Source organism: Penicillium solitum, assembly GCF_028829755.1.
Source record: "Penicillium solitum strain IBT 25940 chromosome Unknown utg000001l_segment0_segment0, whole genome shotgun sequence".
NCBI lineage: Eukaryota > Fungi > Ascomycota > Eurotiomycetes > Eurotiales > Aspergillaceae > Penicillium > Penicillium solitum.
The window spans coordinates 9,127,283-9,150,013 of NW_027072121.1; the positions used below are offsets into that span (position 1 = coordinate 9,127,283).

A 22,731-nucleotide genomic window follows, 5' to 3' on the forward strand; every position below is an offset into this window, starting at 1 on the left:
CAAAACACCAGTAAACCAAAAGAAAACTACATCAAAGAAGCTCTAGACCGAGCTTCGCTTCATTATATCATATCACCTTACTGACACCCTCAAACTCCCCGAAACCGCCTCTCCTGTTCACCTATCGGTGACACCTCATCGAACGACGACACCACAGAAACCTCATCAAAGTCCCTCTCCCTCCTCCGCCCATCCAAATCCGACACATCAGAAACAGCATCATCATCATCATCATCATCATCACCATCATCATCATCATCCGACCCACCAACAGCAATCCCAATACCAACCTCATCATCCGAAAAATCCTCAAACGGCATCCTAGCCAACCGTGACGGCCCCCTCGACGACGTAACAGACGCAACCCGGTCCCTAAAATCCTGCTCCGTAGCACTCCGCCTCTGATCCATCGGAACAGCAACCGCAACCCCAATCTCCGCGTCAGAGTCACCAGGTCCACGAGCCATAGACATACGGTGCACAGAGCCCGAGCCAGGACTGGGGTTGGGACTAGGCGTTCGACCCCGACTTTCCGTCGAGGGTGAGATGCTGATAACCGGGATCCGAGGGATGGGCAAGGGCATAGAAGTCGCCGCTGAGGACATTGCTGGGGTGGAGATGGAACGTCTTGGTTCTGGGGTTGAGGATTTCGGTGATATCATTAGCTCTTGCGTTGATACCGCGCTTCGATGACCTGTTGCTATATCGTAGGGTGGTGGTAACACATTGCGTTCCTGTTCGCGGCGTCGTCGGCGGGAGAGGAAGAATAGTAGCGCTAGGATTAGAGCTAGGCCGACTACTGAGACTGGGACTGCTATGGCGATTTTGGTTGTTTTTGATGGGCCGCCGGAGAAAGCGGTTGAGTCGCTGATTGCCGAGGTTGTTTCTGAGGTTGAGGCTGAGATTGTGGTTGTTGATGTTATTGTTGTTTGGGTGGATGTGATAGAGGATGAGTTTGAAATTGACGGTGTGGTCCAGGGTGTTGCTGTTGATGATAGTGATGGATAATGTGAGCTTGCTGCATCTACTGGACTCTGACTTGGTGCTGGGTTTGTGGTCAACTCGCTGACTGAGGGCCATGGAACCGTTTCAGGATGGATACCTGTCGCTGTCGTTGCTGGATCTACCCAGCCTGATATTTCTGCAAGATTGTTGTTTTTTCCGTCAGGTGCCGTCGTGTGCATCACCTCCTGGGCTGTTGATGCCACCGAGGTTGGAGTTGAATCCGGGGTATCTGCATTTTCCAGTCCAGTGCCCAACATTGCAAATGGCAAGAATCCCAAGAGTCTCCCCATAGCAGGCATGGTGGGTTGAAAATGGATTCTTGGGGCACTTTTGTCTTATGTGAAGGCTCCAAAGCGAAGACAAAGAACCGCCACGAAAGATAATATAAAAGACCCTGGTGCTAGCACTCTCTCATTCAATAACCGCTTTAGGTAACTCCCCGATGTCTTTGTACAAAATAGTTAAATATATGCCCAGGTTCGAGAGTAGAGAAGTTGAAAAGTAACAAGAAATGTGAAATTCCAAAACTTTGAGAGAATAAAAATGGACATCGCAGAAAATGTTCGGACTGCAGCACATCCAACAGCCCCCGGGTGGGGGTTGAAGCACTGCCCTCAAGATGAGACGCTCTAACAAAGAAGCGCTTCGACATGCAGCACTAGACTCGGCGTCAATGAAAAAAAGTTCATATTAGTATGGTCCCTTTGAACTGACACATTTACCCAATATGCATGTCAAAGAAAATCCCAATCCCACAAATAATTATGAAGACAAAATATTGAAACTTCAAATCCATGAGGGTCGGAGATGCTCAGGCTATTTTTACGACGTTGGCGCTAATATGGGGCTAATATGGGGCCACGTAGGATCAACACGAGCCCTAACTACTTTCTGTTTAGTTCCTTGGGGGAGTTCGTAGGCTGTCAGACTTACATTCTGTGGGGGATTTTATTATTGGATTGTTCTGCTTTGACGCCGATGCTGACAGCCTGACCGGAGTGTAAAAGGAGCCAATAGTAAATGGCCATATTTGACAAGGATTCGTGTAAAATCGAAAGGATAGCTGTCATTTTCTACTTTTGGTGCTGTATAATATTATAATATGATCTACATAAATTTATGTCAACGAGTGGGACATGGCTCAATCATCAAACTGTAACGACTATAACACGATAGATACTGCTAGAATTCGATGCACTGATCAACACACCAACGCCATGGATTGTGACAATACACATTCTACTAACATTAAATGAAACGTAGGGCGCATAGAATAATAAATTTTAAGCTATGATGTTTCGATCCATGTTCCTTGATTATACACAAGGCCGCATAAGTCGCCGACTATTCTTATTTTTAGTACCATGATAATGCTAGAATTGTTATATAGCGTTTAAAAAGCCTTAATAGCCAACAACTTATAAAATAACCGGGTCGTCGAACTGCGGCCACCGCCTTCGCGGTGTCCGGGTTCCCGGGTCTAATTGCATCCCGGGTCTAATTGCATTTTTTCCCAACCACCTATTTTTAAAAATTCACTACACCCTCAATTCTTCATATTATGTCTCCAGATTTGGAAGATCGTATTACCAATGCCTTAATAGCTTGCTATGCTAAAACGAAGCCAAACATCAAGGCCATCGCTGAGGAATTCGGTATTAGCTACGGCATATTAAGAGGACGGCTTAAAGGTCGGAAGTCTCGAAACGACCGTACCTCACCCAACAAAGCATTGGAAACCGAGCAAGAAAAGGCATTAATTCTATGGATCGATACCTTAGATCAGGCTTATTCTCCACCATCTGCTGCTCAAATTCAATGTGCTGCGCTACAAATTATCCGGCGTCATAACCCCTCTCGGACACTCGGTAAAAACTGGGCTTACGACTTTATCGCTCGTCTACCACCACGCTTTGAGCACCTTACCCAAAAACCAATAGAGAAAGTACGGTTTCAGGCTGCAGAACCTGGCTATATTGTCACTTGGTACGATCGTCTGCAAATTACGCTCAAAAGCTACAATATTAGCCCGAGAAATCTATATAATTTCGACGAAACCGGGTTTCGAATTGGCGAAGGGAAGGCTCAAAAGGTTGTTTCAGCCCGAGGCAATTCATACAATAGTACCGGTGGTCAAGCCGAATCGCTTACCGGTATTGAATGTGTCTCAGCTACGGGTTGGGTTATGCCGCCATGGTTTTTAGTGAAGGGACAATTCCATATGGAAAGTTGGTTTATCGACACCAATTTACCAGACAACTACACAATTTGTCCAACCCCAAATGGCTGGACTGATGAAATCATTAGTTTTGCATGGCTCCAGGTATTCGATGAATTTACATCATTGCGTATTAAAAAGGGGGAATATCGTCTTCTTTTAATGGATAATCATGGTTCACATTTGACCTATGATTTCATTGAATTTTGTTGGACAAAACGCATTATTCCTTACTGCTTTATTCCACATACAACACATGGTTGCCAACCTCTCGATGATACACCTTTCTCGGTCTTAAAGCATTACTATAAACAATATAACAACGAGACTGCTTTTTGGGGTGGTGATACGAAACACAAAGCCAATTTCTTCGCGGGTATTCATGATATACGTACACGATCATTAACCGAGCGGACAATTCGACACGGGTTCCGAGAAACTGGAATTTGGCCTATCAATTCAGACAAAGGTCTTGAAAAATTGAAGTTGACAGACAATGATCTTCCCGAAATGCCGGGGTTTATAGTTCATGATATTATGTCTGGAACGACACCACCCCCACCATCAAGTTCACTACCAAATTCACCACCTACGACCGTTCAAAAGCTCCGAAAAGCGAGTAGTAAGGTCGTGAAGCATATACAAAACGATGCTACAATTTCTCCGAAGGTACGGGATAGTCTTTCTCGCATTTTAGAAGGTGGACTCGCTCTTGCCGAGGTTGGTGCTCAATTCGCGGAGGACAATGTTCGCATTTTACGACGGAAAAAGCAGTCCAATACTGCTAAAACAAAGCGTAGGCTGCCTGAACTAGGCCCTCGTTTAGTAAAGGACTGCAAAAAACACATCTCCGACCGTGCCGACCGAGAAAGACTACAGATATTCAACAGATCTAAGAAAGCCTGGCGGGAAGCAGCTATTTTGAAAGCGATTGACGACGGCGACATTGAAAACCCGGGTGATATTGAGGATGATGATGGTGCAGAAATGGCCCGGGAATGGATAGATGATCTTTATTGTGTTGATTTAGAAGGTGATGCTATTTAAATTCAATGAATTAGTTGGTGTTGGTGGACAAAAATGCAATTAGACCCGGGATGCAATTAGACCCGGGAACCCGGACACCGCGAAGGCGGTGGCCGCAGTTCGACGACCCGGTTAGTAGTGTATGAGGTAACTATTACGATTGTAACAAGTGGTTGTACCCGTGGAGCACCGAAGCTGGTAATCCAATCCACTCCGAGCATGCCCAGATCATGCCCAGACTGCCCAGACTCTGAAGATCACGGCTCTTTGCACTTGATTTAGTGCTGGTAATTCTATTCTTTCATTCTTCAATCTTGTTCTTCTAATCTTTACAAGTTTAAAGACAAACCCTTGAGCATGGCCAATGGTTTCCTCCCATATCACGAACCTGGAAGTATGTACCCAAGCATATCCCCAATTGATCTCTGCTCATTTCCTCACTGATCAATTATCCTAGCTGTCGACATCCTTATCATCGTTTCTTTCTTCTTTTTCCTTTCCCTTGCAAGATGGGTCTCCGCCAAGGTAATCCAGGCCGGAATTATAGGTCAAATCGCCGTCGGCATCATCTACGGCGTACCGTTGGCCAATATCCTTGAACATAACTGGCAAGAGACTTTTGTCACTCTAGGATATGTCGGTTTAATTTTGATCATCTTCGAAGGTAAGTGGGAAAAAAAAACCGTTTTCGTCTTGGCTGCTCTACCGAGGTCCTTGGCTTCCTTGGATACTGATGTCATCCATTCTAGGCGGTCTTGGCACTCGTGTAGATCTGCTTAAGCAGAACTTCACTTTGAGTATGGTGGGCGCCGCAACGGGTGTTTTATTTCCTATTGGTCTATCATACCTTTTGCTCTATCTTGGTTTTGGATATGGTTGGTTTTTCCTGGCCCAATTCCTATAGTCAAAAGCTAACGTGGACCAGGTGCGGTTGAGACCTTTATCATTGGCGCCTCTCTTTCCGCTACTTCACTAGGTAAACTATTTCCTCGGCAATTCTGGGTTGATTGCGTTTCAATCGCTAATAGATATTAGGGACCACCTTTGCTGTGATCAGCTCTGCGTCTGGCTCGGTCAATCTCGCCGAGACTCGAGTAGGGTCAGTTCTGGTGAGCGCTGCTGTCATCGATGATGTTGTAGGACTTGTTATGTTGAGGTGTGTTACTTATTTGAAATCGGAGCCAGGTGTGTGATCGATTCATCAAGCTGATGGCTGCATAGTGTGATTGGCGACTTGGGCAAACTTTCAGGAGACGGTGTCAATCTGGGCTGGCTCATTGGGCGTCCCATAGTAGCATCGATAGGCATGGCCATCGTAACACCTATCGTCACCAAATGGGTGTTTGCACCCTTTTTCCGAAAGTTCATTGAATACCGCTTTGCGCGATTCGACCATATCTCGAACATCATCCTCATGACCCTTGTTCTTTCGGCATTTATTGCCATCGCTGGCTTTACTGGTACATCCGTCTTATTTGGTGCCTTTCTGGCGGGTGTATTTCTCACATACATACCGAGCAAGCACCCCGAAGGACCATTTGTTGTCATGAGCCGCGAGGAAGGCGAGCGCGAGGCGGATAAAAGTCCCACTTTCGTTCACACCTTTGAGAAATATCTGTTAGGACCTCAGCAGTATTTGATGGAACCTTTGTTCTTCGCAAGTATCGGATTCGCGATTCCGTTCTTGAAGCTGTGGACCGGGAAACGAATTTGGAGAGGGGTGGTTTATACCCTCTTGATGGCGTTTGCAAAGGTATGCAGATACCCGAAGTCGTCCCTCGGCAATTGATCTAACATATCTACATAGTGCATCGTTGGAATCTGGATCCCTATATGGCAACTCGTTCGCGGGAGTAAATCTTACAAAAAAGAGTCAGATGAAGCCCGGAAAAGACAGGGAATACCAAAAGACGAGAACAACACCACAAGCGACGAAGAACAAAGCGACCAGGAGAATGGGAAGAAGTGGAAGCGGGCCTGGCTCGCCGCAACACTTTTAGGATCTGCCATGGTAGCACGCGGTGAGATTGGGCTTTTGATAATCGAAATCGGCCACAACGAAACTCCATACGTTAGTGATGAAGGTTTTATCACTGGCGTCTGGGCGATCCTTCTGAATACCATCATTGGTCCGGTTACCGTTGGGCTCCTGGTTCGATTCTACGCGCAAGAGATCGAAGAGGGTGAATGGGGAGTGCAGGATAGTCCTCTGGCTATCCCGAGTCATGATCTTGGGCACGGAGCTGTATAGACTTTTTATGCGAATATCTCATGTTAGGAAGGATATGGATGTACATAGAATGTGGATGCACAAGAGTTGATAAATGCAGTTATACACTGCGTACGGAGTACATAGACAGATATCAAAGTGGAAATTAAGCTTGTTTCCACAATCCATGGATGCATCGATGTAGCTTAGGCAAAATAATATGAATACGAGTACGGGCCCTTGCGGGTCGACCAAATAATAACACCATCAAACAGAGATTTTAATGCCCTAAAAATGAGGAAAGACATCAAGGACTTTAAATAATTATTCTACTACTATTCAATCTTTCCACTCTCTCCAAGGCTATTCCATGTGGATATGATCTTCCCCCGGGGCAACCCCTCCAGCCCTTACCCCTTGACTTAGTAAGCTTCGGTGGCAATTCAAGCCCCCCCGCAATCCAACCTTGGAACCTTGGCGAGTACCCAAGAAGGGAATTCTGTTGTTCATTTTCCTATCTCAGCATCTTTCTTGGGCTTATTTTGGCGATGGAGATGGAGATGGAAGGGAATATTCGTACTTGCGCCGATGGCTCTCATTCCACCCTGTCGCTGCCTCGGCCCGAAGGATATCAGACAACAGAAAAGCGCAGGCTACTACTGATTTATATCCATGGCTTCATGGGATCAGAAGCCAGCTTCCATGACCTTCCACTACATATTCATGATTTGTTAACGGGCTCGTTGGCCGAGTCACACGTGGTGTACACCCGCATGTATCCCAGATACAAGTCTCAAGGCGAGATACAAACAGCCGTGGATCAATTCAGTGCCTGGTATGTGATCGCGCCACAGAAAGCCCGTTTTTCCTAGATTGTTAACTAGGTACATATGCTAATGGAGATACTTGTAGGCTATTGCCACATGAGGCAGATGACTTGGATGTTATCTTGCTGGGACATAGTCTCGGCGGAATTCTAGCTGCAGATGTCGCTCGCTTACAACAAGACGGGCGAGTAAAGCATCGAATTTTGGGAGTAGTGGGATTCGATGTCCCCTTTCTGGGAATTCATCCCCGTGTAGTAGCAACGGGAACCATGGGCTTATTACCTAAGAGAGACCCGGCAGATGAGGAGAATCATGCGACAGAACAAGAATCTCTGGTCTTGGAGGCAGCCTTCAAACCCGCCCCCGCCCCTTTCAACCCCAACTTTGACCCACCATTTATGAACGATGTCCGTCTGGTTGATCGTGGCCTCCTCGATGGCATTATGCATTTTGTCAACAAAAACACCGACAATCTCTCCCGATCTATCTTCGAACGCATAGTATCACCCTTGACATTTGCTGGTTGTGTCAATAATTATTCTGAACTTCGTCACCGGTATCGGCACTTGATGGAGTTGGAAGGTGCTGAGTCCAGCCCCTGGAGAGTACGATTTGTCAATTACTATACCGCGAGTACTGGTCGCAAATCGCGAAACGGCAAGACGAAAGCGGAAAGGCAAGCCAAAAAGACTGAAAGGAAAGCTGAAAGGGCTGAAAGGAAAGCCGAGAAGAAAGCTGAAAAGAAGGCCAAAAAGTCTATGAAGAAAAACGAAGAGTCTACAAGAAAGGTCGAAATCGATCTGGATGAAGACGCAACGAAAATCCACTCGCCCGAATACTCAGATACGTCAAGTGGTTCTGAAGAAACTGAAATAACCACTTCCGTGAGCAACATGACAATCAAACGCAAGCCCTTGAAGTCTGCAGTTTCTCGTTCTTCCCTGGCAACCAAAAATGCCAACGATTACAAGGATAATCTGCTAGTGGACCATGCAGGTACCGCACTATCTACCTCGACCTCAATCGACCGAATAGAGAACCAGTCCCTCTCAGGAATCATTTCACTCTCAACCGAGAATGGCTCCGTCACAACCACAGACTCCTCAGACCCTAATAAACAAAACCTTCGCAAATTCATCCTCTTGCCGTCACATCATTGGAGACACAACAATAACTCCCACTGGGAGCCGATATTGATGGAGGACATGGACGAAGTCGTGGCACATCAGTCCATGTTTATCCCACAGGGTGCAAACTACGACCACCTTGTCGGAGATAGCGTTGGGCGAATTGAGCAATGGATTGAGAACGATCTTACCCGACGATTTCTCCAAGAAAGTCTTGATTAAAGAGGGTTTGTTAATTAATCTAGATCCCGATTTGTCATTTTCAACTATGTACATATGTACCGGATAATGCCTGGCACTCGAGACCTTCCCTTTCCGTTTTAGTGCTCACCTCTTGCCGCTTTTTGATCACTGAGTAAAACTGAGCACGTTCGTGCGTCCCCTGACTTGATCACGAGCCATTACATAACCAACGTGATCTGCTCACTGAGCATCACCTGATCATCCCCTGAACACCCTGATCCGCTCACTGATGATCATCTGGGCACTATGATTTGCTCACTGAGTACTCACTGAGTGTAGGGATGAGTGGGCTGAGTAAGCAACATCAATAAAATGCGACACGCTAATCCCATCACCTGAAACCCTTCATATTTAGATCGCCTATCAAAAAAGGACTGGCGCAATAAACGCGACCGTTCGTTCTAGCACCGACTAGCATGTGAGCTGTCATGTGACACTCCGGGACCCAGGACTTCCAGTGAGACTAGTAGATAGATTCTCTCCCCTCTCTCCTCTCTCGAGTCAGTCAACACCATTGTATCAATACATTGTATTCGATTCTCTTCATAGCTTCCTCTCCAAGAATTCTATCCAAGTAAAAACACCTCACAGTGGGGCTATTCAATCGACCTATTATTTTCCCATTTTAGCCTATATTCCTGGGAATACCGCTCGGAATACTTCGCTTACCAGCCCGGCGATCACCTAATCGGGCTTTAGACTACTACCAGCGCGAGGGCGATTGGATGGATTTCCTTGAAGAATTAGAACCCTTCCATGTATCAAGCCAACTGGAGGAATCAGTGTTCAGCAGGTGATGATGATGAACCACTTCTCTCGCCAATGAGCGCATAAGCTAAAGGCTTTCCTGAGCGTATAACATCATGTTATTGTAAAGGTATACTATTTTCAGGTGTACGGCCTGTCAACCGGGTAAGATACGATGGTAGGAGAGAGGAACAGATCGTATTGCCTTAGGTATGATAAGTCTAATTCTTGTTAGGGAGAAGCGGGATCCAGGGGAACCCCGGACTATGTATCACTAGACTGCGATATCGCCCATGGACGGGGTGGGCATTGCCCACGGGCCTTAAATAAGCGGGAAATGGGCCCTACAATGTAGATAGGCCTTGTCACGATCTGCATACTCTGTATGCATTACGCTCGCTTACATTATTTCCTTTGTCACATGCTTGCTTGTTTGCACATCACATTCGTTTGCTTTCTTTCCTTTGTTCTACAGATTGCTACTAAGCCTAATTAGGAAAGAGGGATGTTTGATTGTTTTGATTGTTTGCTAGCATGGGGGAGCGCTCTACTATTTAAACCCCATGCTCTGCCAGCTTTCTCTCTTTCTCTCTCTCCTTACTAGCTTTGTTATTCTCGTTGGAATGCACTCTTTCTTCATTGATCGATCTGGCACGTAACATGGTTGAAATTCGTGTTGCAGTTGTGCTTGAGTGATGTAAGATGTATGCCTCAGACAGCTTCTCGCTGTCCTTCTAAAGCAGTAAAAGGGGATGAACAAGGTATAAGGTCATGTGGACTGGAGGGCCGCATCATTGGCTCGGGTGCGGCCCGTTAAGGTTTAATCCGTCGGGGCTTTCAGGGGTTGGACCCAGTTCACATTCCGCTTACCATTTAGCATGCCTCAAGAGGATGGACAAAGCAAGCACGCTAGTACTCCCAATATTTCCACTATGATGAGGATCAATGCTTTGATCAACACTGGACATATTCCTGCTCGTATCGAAGCAAGAGTTGGTGTATGCATGATGCAGAGTATCTTTGGCGCTCCTTGCCGAAAGGTTACAGTACATGTGAGACGGCATTTTAACAACATTCTGCACCTTACTGCAGGGATGTAAAAAGAATGATTGATATGTGTTACACGGCTTTACATGTTTCACACATTTCCCCCTCCAAGGATGGCATGCTGAGACAGCAATGTTACTGGACTACAAGATGCATGATAACATGAAAATGGTCATCTTAAAAGGATCGAGGACTGCAGCCTTCTGTTTGAATCCCTGCATTTCGCCATCAAAGCGCGCGGCAATCAGTCATGAGATACGCATTTTCTGCAGGGGCGCTCCTGCTGGGAACAGCTTGCGCGAGCGACTATGACCGCCTCGGGCATCTGTGGCAGAAGGGTAGTACACCTGACACTGCCCGCATTGGTGGCCGAGACGTTGCTACTGTATCGCAGCCTCTGCCGCAGGGTAACACCATCGACCGCTCGAAATGGCAGATTACATGCTCCTCCTCTGTCGGCGAATGCGGGAACATAGCCGACAACTCGACCGACACTATCTGGACCAGCTCGGCTGGCCAGTCCCAAAGCATTACGGTCAATCTGGGCGGAGAACATGCCGTTAACGGTCTGACCATGGTCCCAAGGCAGGACGTATCTGGCAATGCCATCGAGAACCATCAGATATTTGTCAGTACTGATGGTAACAACTGGGATGAGGTTGCGTATGGTACCTGGTACCCCGATCAGGCCCAGAAGCTCTCTGCTTTCCAGCCTAAAAAGGCAAGCTGGGTCCGACTTTCTGCTTCTGGGGAAGCCAGCATTTCCATTGCCGATCTGGAGATCTATGCAACCGACTTCATTGCACCCAACCCGTCTCTGGGTGCCTGGGGTACTACTATCGACCTTCCACTGGTTCCCGTTTCCGCAGCGGTTGATCCCATCACCGGTGCAGTCGTGACTTGGTCCTCGTGGGGATATGACCAGTTCACCGAGAGCGCAGGCGGTGAAACGCAGACAGCTACTTGGCACCCGGACAGCCGCTCTGTTTCTCAGCTTCTTCTGACAAAGACTCGACATGATATGTTCTGTCCTGGTATCTCTATCGATGTGGACGGAAAGTTCGTTGTCACCGGCGGCACCGACGAGCGTCGAACCAGTATTTTCAACGCCACCGCTGACGCATGGTTCAAAGGAGCTCTCATGAATATTGAACGTGGATACCAGGCAACTTCAACCTTATCAGATGGACGTATCTTCGTCATTGGTGGCTCATTCAGTGGCGGAGTTGGTGGCGACGGCGCGTCTCTGAGTCGGCGTGATGCTGCCGCCCAAGGCAAGGATGGCGAGCTCTACGATACTATCCAGAACAAGTGGATTGAGATTCCAGATGCCAGGGTCGGGCCCATGCTGACGGCCGACAGGCGCAGTTACCGACAAGACAATCACGGCTGGCTGTTCTCTTGGAAAAATGGCACTGTCTTCCAGGCTGGCCCCAGCAAGGCTATGAACTGGTACTACACATCTGGCAATGGTGATGTCTCTCCAGCTGGAGATCGCACTGGCGATCAAGATGCTATGTGCGGAAACGCGGTCATGTACGATAGCGGCAAGATTCTCGCCTTCGGTGGCTCCATCTATTACGAAGACGAGCCTGCGACAAACTACGCTGCTGTTATTTCCATCGGCGAGCCTGGCGAGAATGCATCTGTTCAAAAGACACAGAACCAAATGTCTTACGCACGTACTTTCCACTCTTCTGTGGTCTTGCCCGATGGCAGTGTGTTTGTCAACGGTGGCCAAAAGAAGGGTCTTCCCTTCAATGAAGAAGGCTCAGTGTACGTTTCGGAGCGTTTCATCCCCGACCAAAACGGTGGCAAGTGGATCGAGCAAGAGAAGAACACCGTTGCCCGTGTTTACCACAGTCTGTCCCTGTTGCTTCGTGATGGTACTGTCTTCACTGCTGGCGGTGGTCTTTGCGGAGACTGCGCTGCCAACCACTTTGACGGTCAAATCTACATTCCCCCATACCTCTTGAACAGTGACGGAAGCGTGAAGACCAACCGTCCCGCCATCCAGAGCGTTTCTCCTGTTGAGGGTAAGGCTGGTCAGACCATCGAAGTTACCACTGCCGGTGATGTCGATCAGACTGCTTCACTCATCCGCTACGGCTCGGCCACTCACACTGTCAACACTGACCAGCGCCGTGTCAGTGTTAAGTTGACCAAGACTGGAGACAACAAGTACACCTTCCAGCTGCCAGCACAGGCCGGTATTGCCCAGCCTGGGTACTACATGCTCTTCGTCCTGAAGGACGGTGTTCCCAGTCACTCAGAGAACGTTCGGATTGTCCCGGAATAGATGCCCAACTATCTAATTTTAATGTGTGGTGATGGTGAAGGCCTTCCTGTTGACGAGTGTATGGATTTAGATAAGAATTTGGATTTGGGAGCAATTAATTTTTATATCGTTACTTCCAAGGTTCGGGCAATGTTACGACTTATTCCACATCGACAATTCTGACGTAAAAAGCTAAGCGCAGCTGAGAGCGATCTGCCGATCGATATTCAGCCCATGTACTAGGTAGGCGCCCTTGATGGGTAGATCGTATCTAAGCCTTGGAAAGAAACCTCGGTGTTGCAATAATCCCGATGTCTGTCAGTGGTACCTAGGTCCACGGTAAATTACCACTAGAGCCCGTTTGGGAGAGGGAGGGTCTACAGAAGAGGAGCTTTCTACCTAGGTAAGAAGCAAGCCCCTGAGTCTGAGTATGTATGAAATGATACTTTCAAGGTTGTAGATATATATCTCTGAATTCTGTACAAAAAGATAATACTAAAAATATATCAATTTAATCATTTTCTTTGGTTTCTAATTGAAAGTAACGTAATTTAGGTCTTTTGAATATAGTATAAAGGTAGTAAAAATAGATATAATACACCCTGTAATAGATGAAAGACGTGCTGAATGTAGTTCCCAATCGGGGGGCATATTCCGACCAGAAAAAGGTCAGCAAGGGTCAAAATACCATAACGTGATCCCGACCAACACATTTTTGCTCACCCAAGGCTGAGCAGTATGAATGTGCCCAGCTGCATGTACTTTGAAAGTAACTTCAAATGCCTGGGTCGTGTTGTTCATTGCTTGAGTCGCAACGCTTCCATCACTGTTTAAGAATGAGCTGACATATAACAAAGAGCTCGAACTGCTAGCCTCGACTCGACGGGCTCCAGGTCGCGCCAAGCGACTAAACTGAGCGAAAGCCCAGAAGCGTTTGCTGGGAATAACTTCATCCCCAATCATATTGATAAGACCACTATCCGTGGTTGAGTTCTCCCCTCCAATCCAATAGAAAACCGCGCTGACATTCGCGTCCACCAGTGCAACTTGAATATTCCGTGCCCAGGTCATCCCCTCCCCAGACCCACCATTCGCGAAGAATGTGTAAGGGGTGAAGCCACCGGATAAGCCCGCCCACTCTGTCACCCATGTTCTCTTCATCGTTGTGAGCGGGAAATCTGGGACCGAGTTGTACCCATGCCCGGAGACAACATCCAGGTATGCTTCCGCCGGGTCGGGCCCAGCTTGCAGGCCAGCCGTCATCGCCTCTTGCTCTTTCCAGCCAATACCATCACAACAGTTGATGGCGAGATTGTCGCTGCCAGTACCCGGATGAATTCTGCAGCCTGAGCGCCATCGGACAACATGCCGGCATAAGAGGCAGCGAACTTGGGCTCATTCAAAAACCCAAGATTGGTCACCTTCACACCAGACTGCTTGTAGAAGTGCGCCCATTGAACGAGATAGTTGGAATACGGCTGCATCCAGTTGCCAGACTCACAGGAGGCGTTGGTGACTCCACATAGAAGCCCGCCGTTGTTCTCATCACCGTTCGTTTTCATATACCCCGGTGCGGACCAGGCATTGCCATACAACTTCATAAGACCCCGGTCATATGCATACTGGGCCAATGGAAATTGACCACTATCATTGCGATCCCAAACATAATGATGGCTGGCGTTGGGTGAGCCAGGAGTGAAAGGCTCGATGGAATTCATAAAGTTGCTGGTAGCTGTTGCTTGAGCCAATCCCATTGCGTAATATCGAGAAGCCGGCGCCCTTTTCAATGCTGAAGAGAAGGTCGAGCACCAGCTCGGTATTTCTTTTGGAGAGACCTTGCTTGCCGTATATATCCAAGGCACGTTGGAAAGCCTGCGACACACCGAACCCATCCAATTCTTGGAATTTTATGCTGGTGTTAACCAATACGGTCGCTGTATTCAACTTGGTTACAGTAGCTTGAGTACAAGCTGACATCGCGCCCAGGGCGATTATAAGTTGGGTGAGTGGCCGCACCATTTTGGAAATATTCTCTGATGCCCGAATCGGCCCCTCGGTTCTCAGACAGCAGCAACCAATAAAAGAATTCAAGACTCGGCGCCTTTGATCTCCAAGGCTGTATATTAATTTTGGATCTGTGTACCTAATTACATTCTGAGAATTAGGTCAAAGGCATTGGAGGTCGTAAGTCTTATAAGGGCGAACGTTCAAGAAAACTCGCTATATATTTCATCTTTTCCTTCTTTTCTTCCTTGTCTTATTTCTCATCTTCTTTCTCCGTACGTACAAGTCTCAGATTTTCCAAACTTCTGTTTCAAATATTCAGATCGAGCATACAATCTCTATCTATCTATCAAAAATGTCTTTCTTTTGGCGCCGCAAGAGCCGAGTTGTCGAAATAAATGACATCGATCAACCTCGCCATCACGCTCCTCGCTCCGAATCAGTCGAAGTCAATGGCAAAAACCCTGGTGATCGTCGTCGCACCTCCGTGGGTGTAAATCGAAAAAGTCATGGTCGTCGCCGTCGAGATTCTACAGATGATGACTGCTTTGATGCGTCTTCACAAACTGGTACTCGCGCAATTTCCCGCCAGTCAGGGAACCGTACTTCTACCGAAGCCCATGGTCGTCGACGCGAGTCACCAGCTACCAGATCAAGCTACCATCCGGATTCCAATGAGAAGCCCAAAACCCATACTGGCCATAGTGGTCATTCGGGCAAACTTGGAGACGTGGAATTATCGGAGATCATGATCGCCGCCGACAGCCCGCAGATACGAAGCTAAGTCGCTCTTTTGACCGCCAACCAGAGTCTGGTGGCTCCAATGACAATCAAAACTGTGCTGGTGAGCCCGTCGAAATTCGTTTCTATGACTTGCGCACTAACGCAACAATTTCATCTCCGCTAGGCCGTGCCATCCCCCACGGCAGGGATTTGAACCACTTGGATGCAGCAGCAGCAAACAAGCTGATGCAAACCTTTAAAGACAAAGGAATCAGCCATTGCTTCATGGGGGGATACGCAGTTGCCCTACTTGGTGGGGAGCGAGTGACAGAGGTAAGCCGTCGTTCAAATATCGTTTCACTGTGATAAGGACATGTACTAAAAATCCCAGGACGTGGACATCCTCACCGCGAGCTCCCGCCGAGACCTGCTTTTGAAACCTCCTCTTTTTTGGAGTGAGCTCAGATGAACGTTTGGTATTTGACTATCACGGCCGTAGGGTCATGGTAGATGAACTGCAATTAGCAACTGATTGCCCTGCACCCGATGGCTGGATCTTGCTGAATCCTAATATGACTCTATACCTCATCACCAAGCCAGAAGATCTTCCGGAACGGCAGCTGAGCCTTCCAGGTAAGGCCCATCTCAATTCAACTTCGTTCCCTCTTTCTAACTTACTTCGCAGTCAAAATTCTACACCCATCTGTCCTGGTCCTGACCAAGCTACAAACATGGAGCAAGGCCCACTTTGCCACCCGATCGGCGGATCATGACCGCGTCGTCCCTGACCAGGAGGATATCTTGACTATTCTGAATTGGCTATCTAAGAAAAACATGAAGGTCTCCTATGCTGGATTTACAGGCGAGCAGAGGCGCAAGCTTGCCCCACTCTTGGCGACACTATTTTGGACGTCTGAGGCATCTCGCAAACTTTTGGCTGAAACAATGACTCCAGAGGACTTGAGAGACGCACTCAACGCATACACCGGACATGACCGGTTTCATTAAAGCACATGCTTTCCAGTCTCCAGGTATTGTCAACCGCTTCTGAGAGGCCGGTCATGAGATTTCTGAGCTTTGGTCCCTTACCAAAATATATGTAGGATAGTTTCAAATAATTTGTTACCATTTATTCCATAGCTGGTAAACCGCTAGTCATTCTATAGTACGAGTCGACGCCTTTACTATGCATGAAGCAGGTGAGCTCTATTTGAAACTAGAACTAGAGGCACTGTATGTTACAAGACTTTCCTTTGGTCCTCCAGCAGCAATCCATTTTGTACAGCTTTCTTTCTCATTTCTGATTTTCCATGGACCGAGCGAAAGATAAGAGTAGATTCTTCTAGTGAGCAGCCTTCCTTTTGTATAGAAGAATGCAAAGGATGCAATGGATACTAGTCCATCGACGGTTCTCGAAGACAATACCGGATAGCAATTCAGCATTGAGATTCAGGGTGAGTCAAGGCCTCTTGTGGCTCTGTATCGTCCATGAGCTTATCGATAAATGAGGCATCTCGAACGACATTCTCAGCAAGCGCAAGGTACCTGTCCACAGTATTCCCCCAGTCCCAAGTCTTCATCACTCGAACGGCCTCATCTACTCGCTTCCCATAGTCCTCATCACTCTCTCGACGAAGTGCCTCGCGCTGCTCCCAAGGCATGTTCGCCGGTCCGTCGTTCAGCATGTAAGTTGAGATGAAGGCCGCAAGACTCTTCGCGATTCGCCAGCGGCTGCAATCGGCCAACGGCATTCGTTTAAGAACCTTGATCAAAGGAAGCATGTAATATGGAGGCTTGGCGGAGAGTAATTGAATGTCCTCGTCGAATGTCGATGGAACTTGAACAGTGTCTTCAAGTGTAAACCCGACCAACGACAGTGGTAGAATGTAGGCTAGCGAATTACCTAGACCATCCAAGCCGTGGATAGAGCATCTTGTTTCCCAGTATTCCATCCCTATTCGTTTTGAGTGTTTCACAAGGGGGAAGCCGTTGTCGATCAATATCTGGGAGGCAAGCGATACCTGTTCATCGGGAACAATCCATTCGGGGGTCTAAAATTGCTTAGCCACCGAAATCATTCAATGAGGGTTTTGCTGACGCTCAAAACTTCTGCATAGCCTCGTCTGTAAAGGACCTGAGATACATACTCCACAACAGTGATACCGCAGTCGAGGAGAGATTTTAGAGCCACAGTCATGCTAGAGCCGTGCCACTGGCCGCTGAATAATTTCTTTGATGAGGCTGCGTAGTGCTAGAGTTGACGTCCTGAGACACGTCGCCCATTGGAGGATCGGTCAAAGAAAGGTCAAGAGGCGAACTGGGGGTGTCTGGTCTGGCCATCAAGCTCCAGTCTGCGGTATGAGAGGCGTCGAAGTCAATAAGAGACAAGATGGCTGACCAGTCGATAAGCGGAGGGGATTCGACAGACGAAGACGCTGGGAGCACTTGAGGCTTCTCAGATTCATCCTCGATTTTGGCAAGCCCTCCTTCACCCGAGGTTGAGGTTGGTTCGATGCACGGCAGCATCATCTGATGGACTGGGAAATCTTCTGAAAATTTGTATTCATTTTCAAAGCTGCAAATGGGTGCAGTGTGATTTCTGGGTTGCTGTTGTTTTGAAGAAATATGAAGAGAGAGAGGGAGAGAGAGAAATTGACTTTGGGCGATATTTATGCAATGACCAGAGTTCTCACTTTCTACATGGACTTACATTTTCCCCTTCCCCTTCGATTTTTCCATCTCTCGTTCTCTGTCGCTTTTCATCTTTTCAACCTTACCACTTTTCCGCTGCATTTCCCTGTTTCTTCCATCATCTCTATCGTCTCCATCATCTCTCTTTGAGATCTTCCATCGCTGATCAGCTCATTTTCTTACATCCCTTTCTACGCAACATGGGGAGGGTTATTCCCAATTGATATGAGGCGATTGATGCGGCTGCCAAGGCTCTGTCGGAGTTTCTTCAAAAAGTCAACATCGAGCACTGCTACATCGGCGGGTACGAGACCAGTCTGACCGGAGGGGTCCGCTTGACCGAGGTAAGCTTTTTTCATTTGATTTGATTTGATTTGATTTGATTTGATTTTTTTTTTTCGAACTCCAAGTTCCTAATATCTGACTTTAAAATCCTCTAGGATCTGGATCTCTGCGTTGTTACCGATTGCCAAAAGGCTCTTGTCAAATTCCCGAACTTCACCCTCAGTCCGGATAATCGACTCGTCTACAAGCACCGCGGCGTGGACGTTTACATCTCAAGGTGGGTCGAGGGCTGCTACGTATTAGGAAATACGCCTGGTGTAGGAGTCTGAGAAGTTTGAGTAATCTGGGGAGAATAGGTAGTCTGGGAAGACCGAGAAATTGTAACACATAGCTCAGGGCTTGTTGGAGCATCACAGGAAGGAGATGCCGTTTTGTTCATCACTATAGAGTGATTGTTTCCACGTCTTGCCCAGCATGCCGAATGTAGTCCAAACGTCACAGAAGTTCGTGGCGTATTGCAGTAGACCCTGGTGCCTCCTGAATACCCTTGTCTGACTGCAGCTCACTGACATGACGAGCATCCAACTCGGTCACCTGAAGTGGATTTAACTCTTCAGCAGGCTTCGGTGCAATGCTATATCCATCTGTGGTCGCTGAGTGTGAATTCGTTCTTCGTTTTCGACGAGAGACGGTTACCCAAGCAATGATCCCAATCAATGCCAACCCACCAATAGTACATCCAATGCCAATGCCAGCCTTGGCCCCCGTTGAGAGACCCGAATTGGAGCTGTTTGACGAAAGAGGCACCCAAAAGCCATCCCAGGTATCTTCCCATGAATTGGCCGAAGCTTTAAGTGAAGTGTCACTAATCTCAATGCTCTGGATATTCCTGGGTCCAGTCGCAGGCCCAGGTGCCTGTGCCAAAAACCAGGAACCGCCCCCAGTACCTTCTTCCCAATTTGTGCCAATGAAGGCTGCTTGAAGGAAAGCTCTGCCCAGGATGGAAGAGCTAGAGGGATAACATGGGAAGTAAGTTGTGTTGAGTTCCACTAGTGGTGCTTGAAGGGTGAGCTTCAGAAGTTGGAAAGGAACTTTTATGGTGACATTTTGAGTGGGTTGACGCTGAAATGTGAAGGACATATATGCCGGGGAGGATGTTATTTTCTGGTAGCTTTCGTCTGTGTTCCAGAAATATAAACCCAGGCCTTCGTTGAATGTAACCGGAAGCTCCGCTGCCATGGCATCGCATGTCTCTTTAGGAAGGTAGAGGTATGGAAGCGCAGGATCGATCTCCACATTGTTGGGGCTGCCAGTGGTGCTGTTTCCCCATTTGAACAGCCCGGATTTGTTCTGAAAGTCAAATGGTGAGTTCCCAGTGGCAACTCCTATTCCGATGTCTGTAAGATAAATCGAGAGAGAACCGAAATTTGAGATATCAACCGGTTGAGAGCTTACTTGGCCTAGTACTCGGGTTTGATCATACCCGCCAAGAATCAACGAGCCTGGAATGTTGAGGTCCACCGACCCAATGTGCATCCCCCATGAGTATGAGGGAATACGATAACTCGAAGACTCATTCCAGTGTTCCCAAGCACATATCAAATTGAACTTATACTGCAGGTGAGTAGGCCTCGGTCCCCCCAGCGACAAGATCCCCACAGAAACAGGGTATTGCTTTCCATTCGGGTATTCTTGGTAGGCATCGTAGATAGACGTCATAGAGACGTTTGGTACCTCATGACTATTTGGCAGCCTGATCGTGTCGGCGAGAACTCCTTCTTTAACATATCCGGTAGCACCCCACTTGTTCACGCCAGACTTTCTCTGGTCAGACAGCCATGGCATTTCACTTGTGTCGGTCGGCGTCTCCAAGGTGAAGGCAGATGTTGAGGCGCTAATGTTAAAGAGGCCAGCTCGTCTTGCATAACAGGGAGTTGAGGAGCTGCCTGAGCAGATGGTGTCGATAAGAATGGTACTAGCCCAGCGGTCGCCGGGGTAGAGATCAATGGCCTGGCTGTTGGATCCCAACTCAACTGACACAGCGTGCCACGGGCCGTCTGGACCGTGGGTTTGATCAGACCATCGCATTATTGAAGGATTACCATCTGCATGCGCTAGGACTGCGATGGCGAGCAGCCAACGGAAGAGATTTTCCATAGTATAGGGAGCCATCATGAAGTACGGCTCTGTGGTATAGTGGGAAGAATAGGAAAATAAATCTTCAGAAATTACAGCGAGCGAGTGACAAAGCAGCTGCAGAGGTGCGATCGTCATTTGGCCCCAATATAGAGGGCCTTGGCATGGTTTAATGGACACATAACGATTAGTGGATCAAACATTTACATAGTTATATGTGCTTTACTTTGGAGGACAGGGAGAAGAATTGATTTGCTAGTTCACAGGCACTATGTGGGTCCTGTCTTTAGTGTGATAAGCCGGAGGCTGCGGCATTTCGTGTTGGCGAGGATCGATTTTTCAAGCTATACAGGGTGAATGTGCTTAGTATAGCACTCGTGTACAGATCTTGCGCACCTATTCTCTATTTCCTTCGTCACATGGCGAAAGGGGGTCCTATAATTACTAGCATCAACATGTAGGCGTGTCGAAGTCTCATTTCTCGGATAGGGGAGATCGACTTAGTTCCAGGGATTAGTGCTCCGTAATCGTGACAAGTCCACCATCACCTACATGTACCACTGCTTTGAAAAAACCAGGGTCTCCTTAAGTGATCCGCCCACACATGAATGGTTATAATAGACTATAGACGGGCGGGTATGCTCATTTGCGACCCGCAGAAAACACACAGATTTTGCCTTCGCCTCATAAACCAAAACTAGCGCCGTCATTTCATCGGAATTGGTTTCTCAAAATGGCTCGTGTTTGCAGATTAAATGCCTCGCTAGGCCATAGATATTTGTCAAGAACTAGGTTGCAATACCTTGTTGATACAGGGTTTGAATACCCAAATATCAGGTGACCGCGTGTACGCCGCATACCATACAAAAGTCTACTGTACTCTTAAAAAGTTCAAAACCAAAACATGTTCAAAAGTACGAGAGTACCCACATCTGGATTGGGGGATCACGTGATTACGGTTTAAAAGAGCATCTCTATGTTTGCAGCATGGAAGGCGATGCTGGGCGCTACTGTACTATATACTTATAGATACTTTTTGTCACACATATACTCCTACAATAGAGTAAGAAAGTCTGCACTTATTTTGCCCGAGAAAATTGCAGACAAAGGGCAACCGGGCCTGCTGGTCCAAGATAAAAAAAAGAGACTGGAAGATCTGGGGGAAGCGGGGTATTAAGGACCGCACGGACGTCAGGGGTGGGCGGGGGGGGGGGGGCATAAAGTCAACCAAATACAAAATATTGTCCCTCTTTTTGTGGCTGAAACGGTGTGAAGATGTACTGTACATTTATTAAATCGAACTAGACCTGGCAGTGACCCGCGGGTGACCCTCACGACCCTCCACCCGCCCCGCCACTAGGGTGGTCCGAGGGTCACCCGCGGGTGACCCTGAGGGTCGTCAAACAGTACAAACAGGCAAATCTCGTGACATATATAATTTATGCAGATTTCCTCTGTAATTTTAAGTAACCTGATTACATGCCTGAACTTCTTGAGCAATTAATTTAGTGATATATTGTTGCAACAACTTTTAATATATATTCTTAAACCTAGTTTCTATCTACTACATATCCATTAAGCCTTTTTGACACCTTCCGAACTCTTCCAGACGATCGAGGGAGAGGAATTTCACTATCTTCATCTATACCGTCCTTAGGATTGGTTTGTATATCATCACCTTCACTTAGTGAGCCACTTTAGTCTGCGCCAAAACCCGAGAATGGGTAAGAGGTTCCAACCCGCAACCCGAACCCGCAAACCCGATGGGTAGACTCGACCAACCCGCAACCCAACCCGAAACCCGCATGGGTACCCGCGCGGGTTCCCGCAAAAACCCACGGCTACATAATTTTCCTAATAGAGATAGGCCAAGCTGTATAAAGCTGCTTACCTATCCTAATAAAATACAGTATTCTATAGTTGTTTCAGTTTACAATATTAAGATATAGTATTTCGGCCATAATACTGATCAAATTTCTTCGAAAAGAGTCAAAAGACGTTATATATTAATTTAACAACGTACGTTAAAATACTTAAAATAGGTTTAATATAAAATACATTATGGTTGATAGTATTTGTGAAGGGCTACGGTCGAATTCATTCAACTGAACGGTGCCTGTATACTATTTAACTAAAGCTTAAAAAGTTGTATTATGTGGGCGCTC

General features: G+C 47.3%; 10 protein-coding genes across 10 annotated transcripts; 6 read left to right on the forward strand and 4 right to left on the reverse strand.

Moving 5' to 3' along the window:
• Window positions 1–89: 89 nt before the first annotated feature.
• On the reverse strand, window positions 90–1,304 carry N7455_003532 (uncharacterized protein; the record flags this gene model as incomplete). Its single annotated transcript, XM_040961301.1, has 1 exon — window positions 90–1,304. The coding sequence occupies one exon, from the start codon at window positions 1,302–1,304 to the stop codon at window positions 90–92; it is 1,215 nt and encodes a 404-aa protein (XP_040808252.1).
• Window positions 1,305–3,760: 2,456 nt separating this feature from the next.
• On the forward strand, window positions 3,761–4,270 carry N7455_003533 (uncharacterized protein; the record flags this gene model as incomplete). Its single annotated transcript, XM_065604509.1, has 1 exon — window positions 3,761–4,270. The coding sequence occupies one exon, from the start codon at window positions 3,761–3,763 to the stop codon at window positions 4,268–4,270; it is 510 nt and encodes a 169-aa protein (XP_065463000.1).
• Window positions 4,271–4,606: 336 nt separating this feature from the next.
• N7455_003534 (cation:proton antiporter) lies at window positions 4,607–6,500 on the forward strand (the record flags this gene model as incomplete). The annotated part of the gene is made up of 7 exons (XM_040959988.2): window positions 4,607–4,643; window positions 4,707–4,913; window positions 4,999–5,124; window positions 5,175–5,225; window positions 5,285–5,405; window positions 5,471–6,002; window positions 6,057–6,500. 7 exons carry the CDS (start codon window positions 4,607–4,609, stop codon window positions 6,498–6,500), a joined length of 1,518 nt encoding a protein of 505 aa, XP_040809550.1.
• Window positions 6,501–7,006: 506 nt separating this feature from the next.
• Window positions 7,007–8,634, forward strand: N7455_003535 (alpha/beta hydrolase; the record flags this gene model as incomplete). Its single annotated transcript, XM_040960022.1, has 2 exons — window positions 7,007–7,293; window positions 7,371–8,634. The coding sequence occupies 2 exons, from the start codon at window positions 7,007–7,009 to the stop codon at window positions 8,632–8,634; spliced, it is 1,551 nt and encodes a 516-aa protein (XP_040809555.1).
• Window positions 8,635–10,699: 2,065 nt separating this feature from the next.
• N7455_003536 (uncharacterized protein) lies at window positions 10,700–12,748 on the forward strand (the record flags this gene model as incomplete). The annotated part of the gene is made up of 1 exon (XM_040959980.1): window positions 10,700–12,748. One exon carries the CDS (start codon window positions 10,700–10,702, stop codon window positions 12,746–12,748), a length of 2,049 nt encoding a protein of 682 aa, XP_040809576.1.
• A 648-nt stretch (window positions 12,749–13,396) lies between these two features.
• Window positions 13,397–14,746, reverse strand: N7455_003537 (uncharacterized protein; the record flags this gene model as incomplete). Its single annotated transcript, XM_065604510.1, is given in 3 exon segments — window positions 13,397–13,999; window positions 14,017–14,549; window positions 14,563–14,746. The coding sequence occupies 3 exon segments, from the start codon at window positions 14,744–14,746 to the stop codon at window positions 13,397–13,399; spliced, it is 1,320 nt and encodes a 439-aa protein (XP_065463001.1).
• A 340-nt stretch (window positions 14,747–15,086) lies between these two features.
• N7455_003538 (uncharacterized protein) lies at window positions 15,087–16,462 on the forward strand (the record flags this gene model as incomplete). The annotated part of the gene is made up of 5 exons (XM_065604511.1): window positions 15,087–15,438; window positions 15,540–15,787; window positions 15,846–15,909; window positions 15,980–16,087; window positions 16,140–16,462. 5 exons carry the CDS (start codon window positions 15,087–15,089, stop codon window positions 16,460–16,462), a joined length of 1,095 nt encoding a protein of 364 aa, XP_065463002.1.
• A 428-nt stretch (window positions 16,463–16,890) lies between these two features.
• Window positions 16,891–17,983, reverse strand: N7455_003539 (uncharacterized protein; the record flags this gene model as incomplete). The annotated part of the gene is made up of 3 exons (XM_065604512.1): window positions 16,891–17,505; window positions 17,553–17,705; window positions 17,900–17,983. The coding sequence occupies 3 exons, from the start codon at window positions 17,981–17,983 to the stop codon at window positions 16,891–16,893; spliced, it is 852 nt and encodes a 283-aa protein (XP_065463003.1).
• Window positions 17,984–18,345: 362 nt separating this feature from the next.
• N7455_003540 (uncharacterized protein) lies at window positions 18,346–18,759 on the forward strand (the record flags this gene model as incomplete). The annotated part of the gene is made up of 3 exons (XM_065604513.1): window positions 18,346–18,354; window positions 18,376–18,489; window positions 18,586–18,759. 3 exons carry the CDS (start codon window positions 18,346–18,348, stop codon window positions 18,757–18,759), a joined length of 297 nt encoding a protein of 98 aa, XP_065463004.1.
• Window positions 18,760–18,925: 166 nt separating this feature from the next.
• On the reverse strand, window positions 18,926–20,602 carry N7455_003541 (uncharacterized protein; the record flags this gene model as incomplete). Its single annotated transcript, XM_040960030.1, has 1 exon — window positions 18,926–20,602. One exon carries the CDS (start codon window positions 20,600–20,602, stop codon window positions 18,926–18,928), a length of 1,677 nt encoding a protein of 558 aa, XP_040809546.1.
• Between the last annotated feature and the right edge of the window lie 2,129 nt (window positions 20,603–22,731).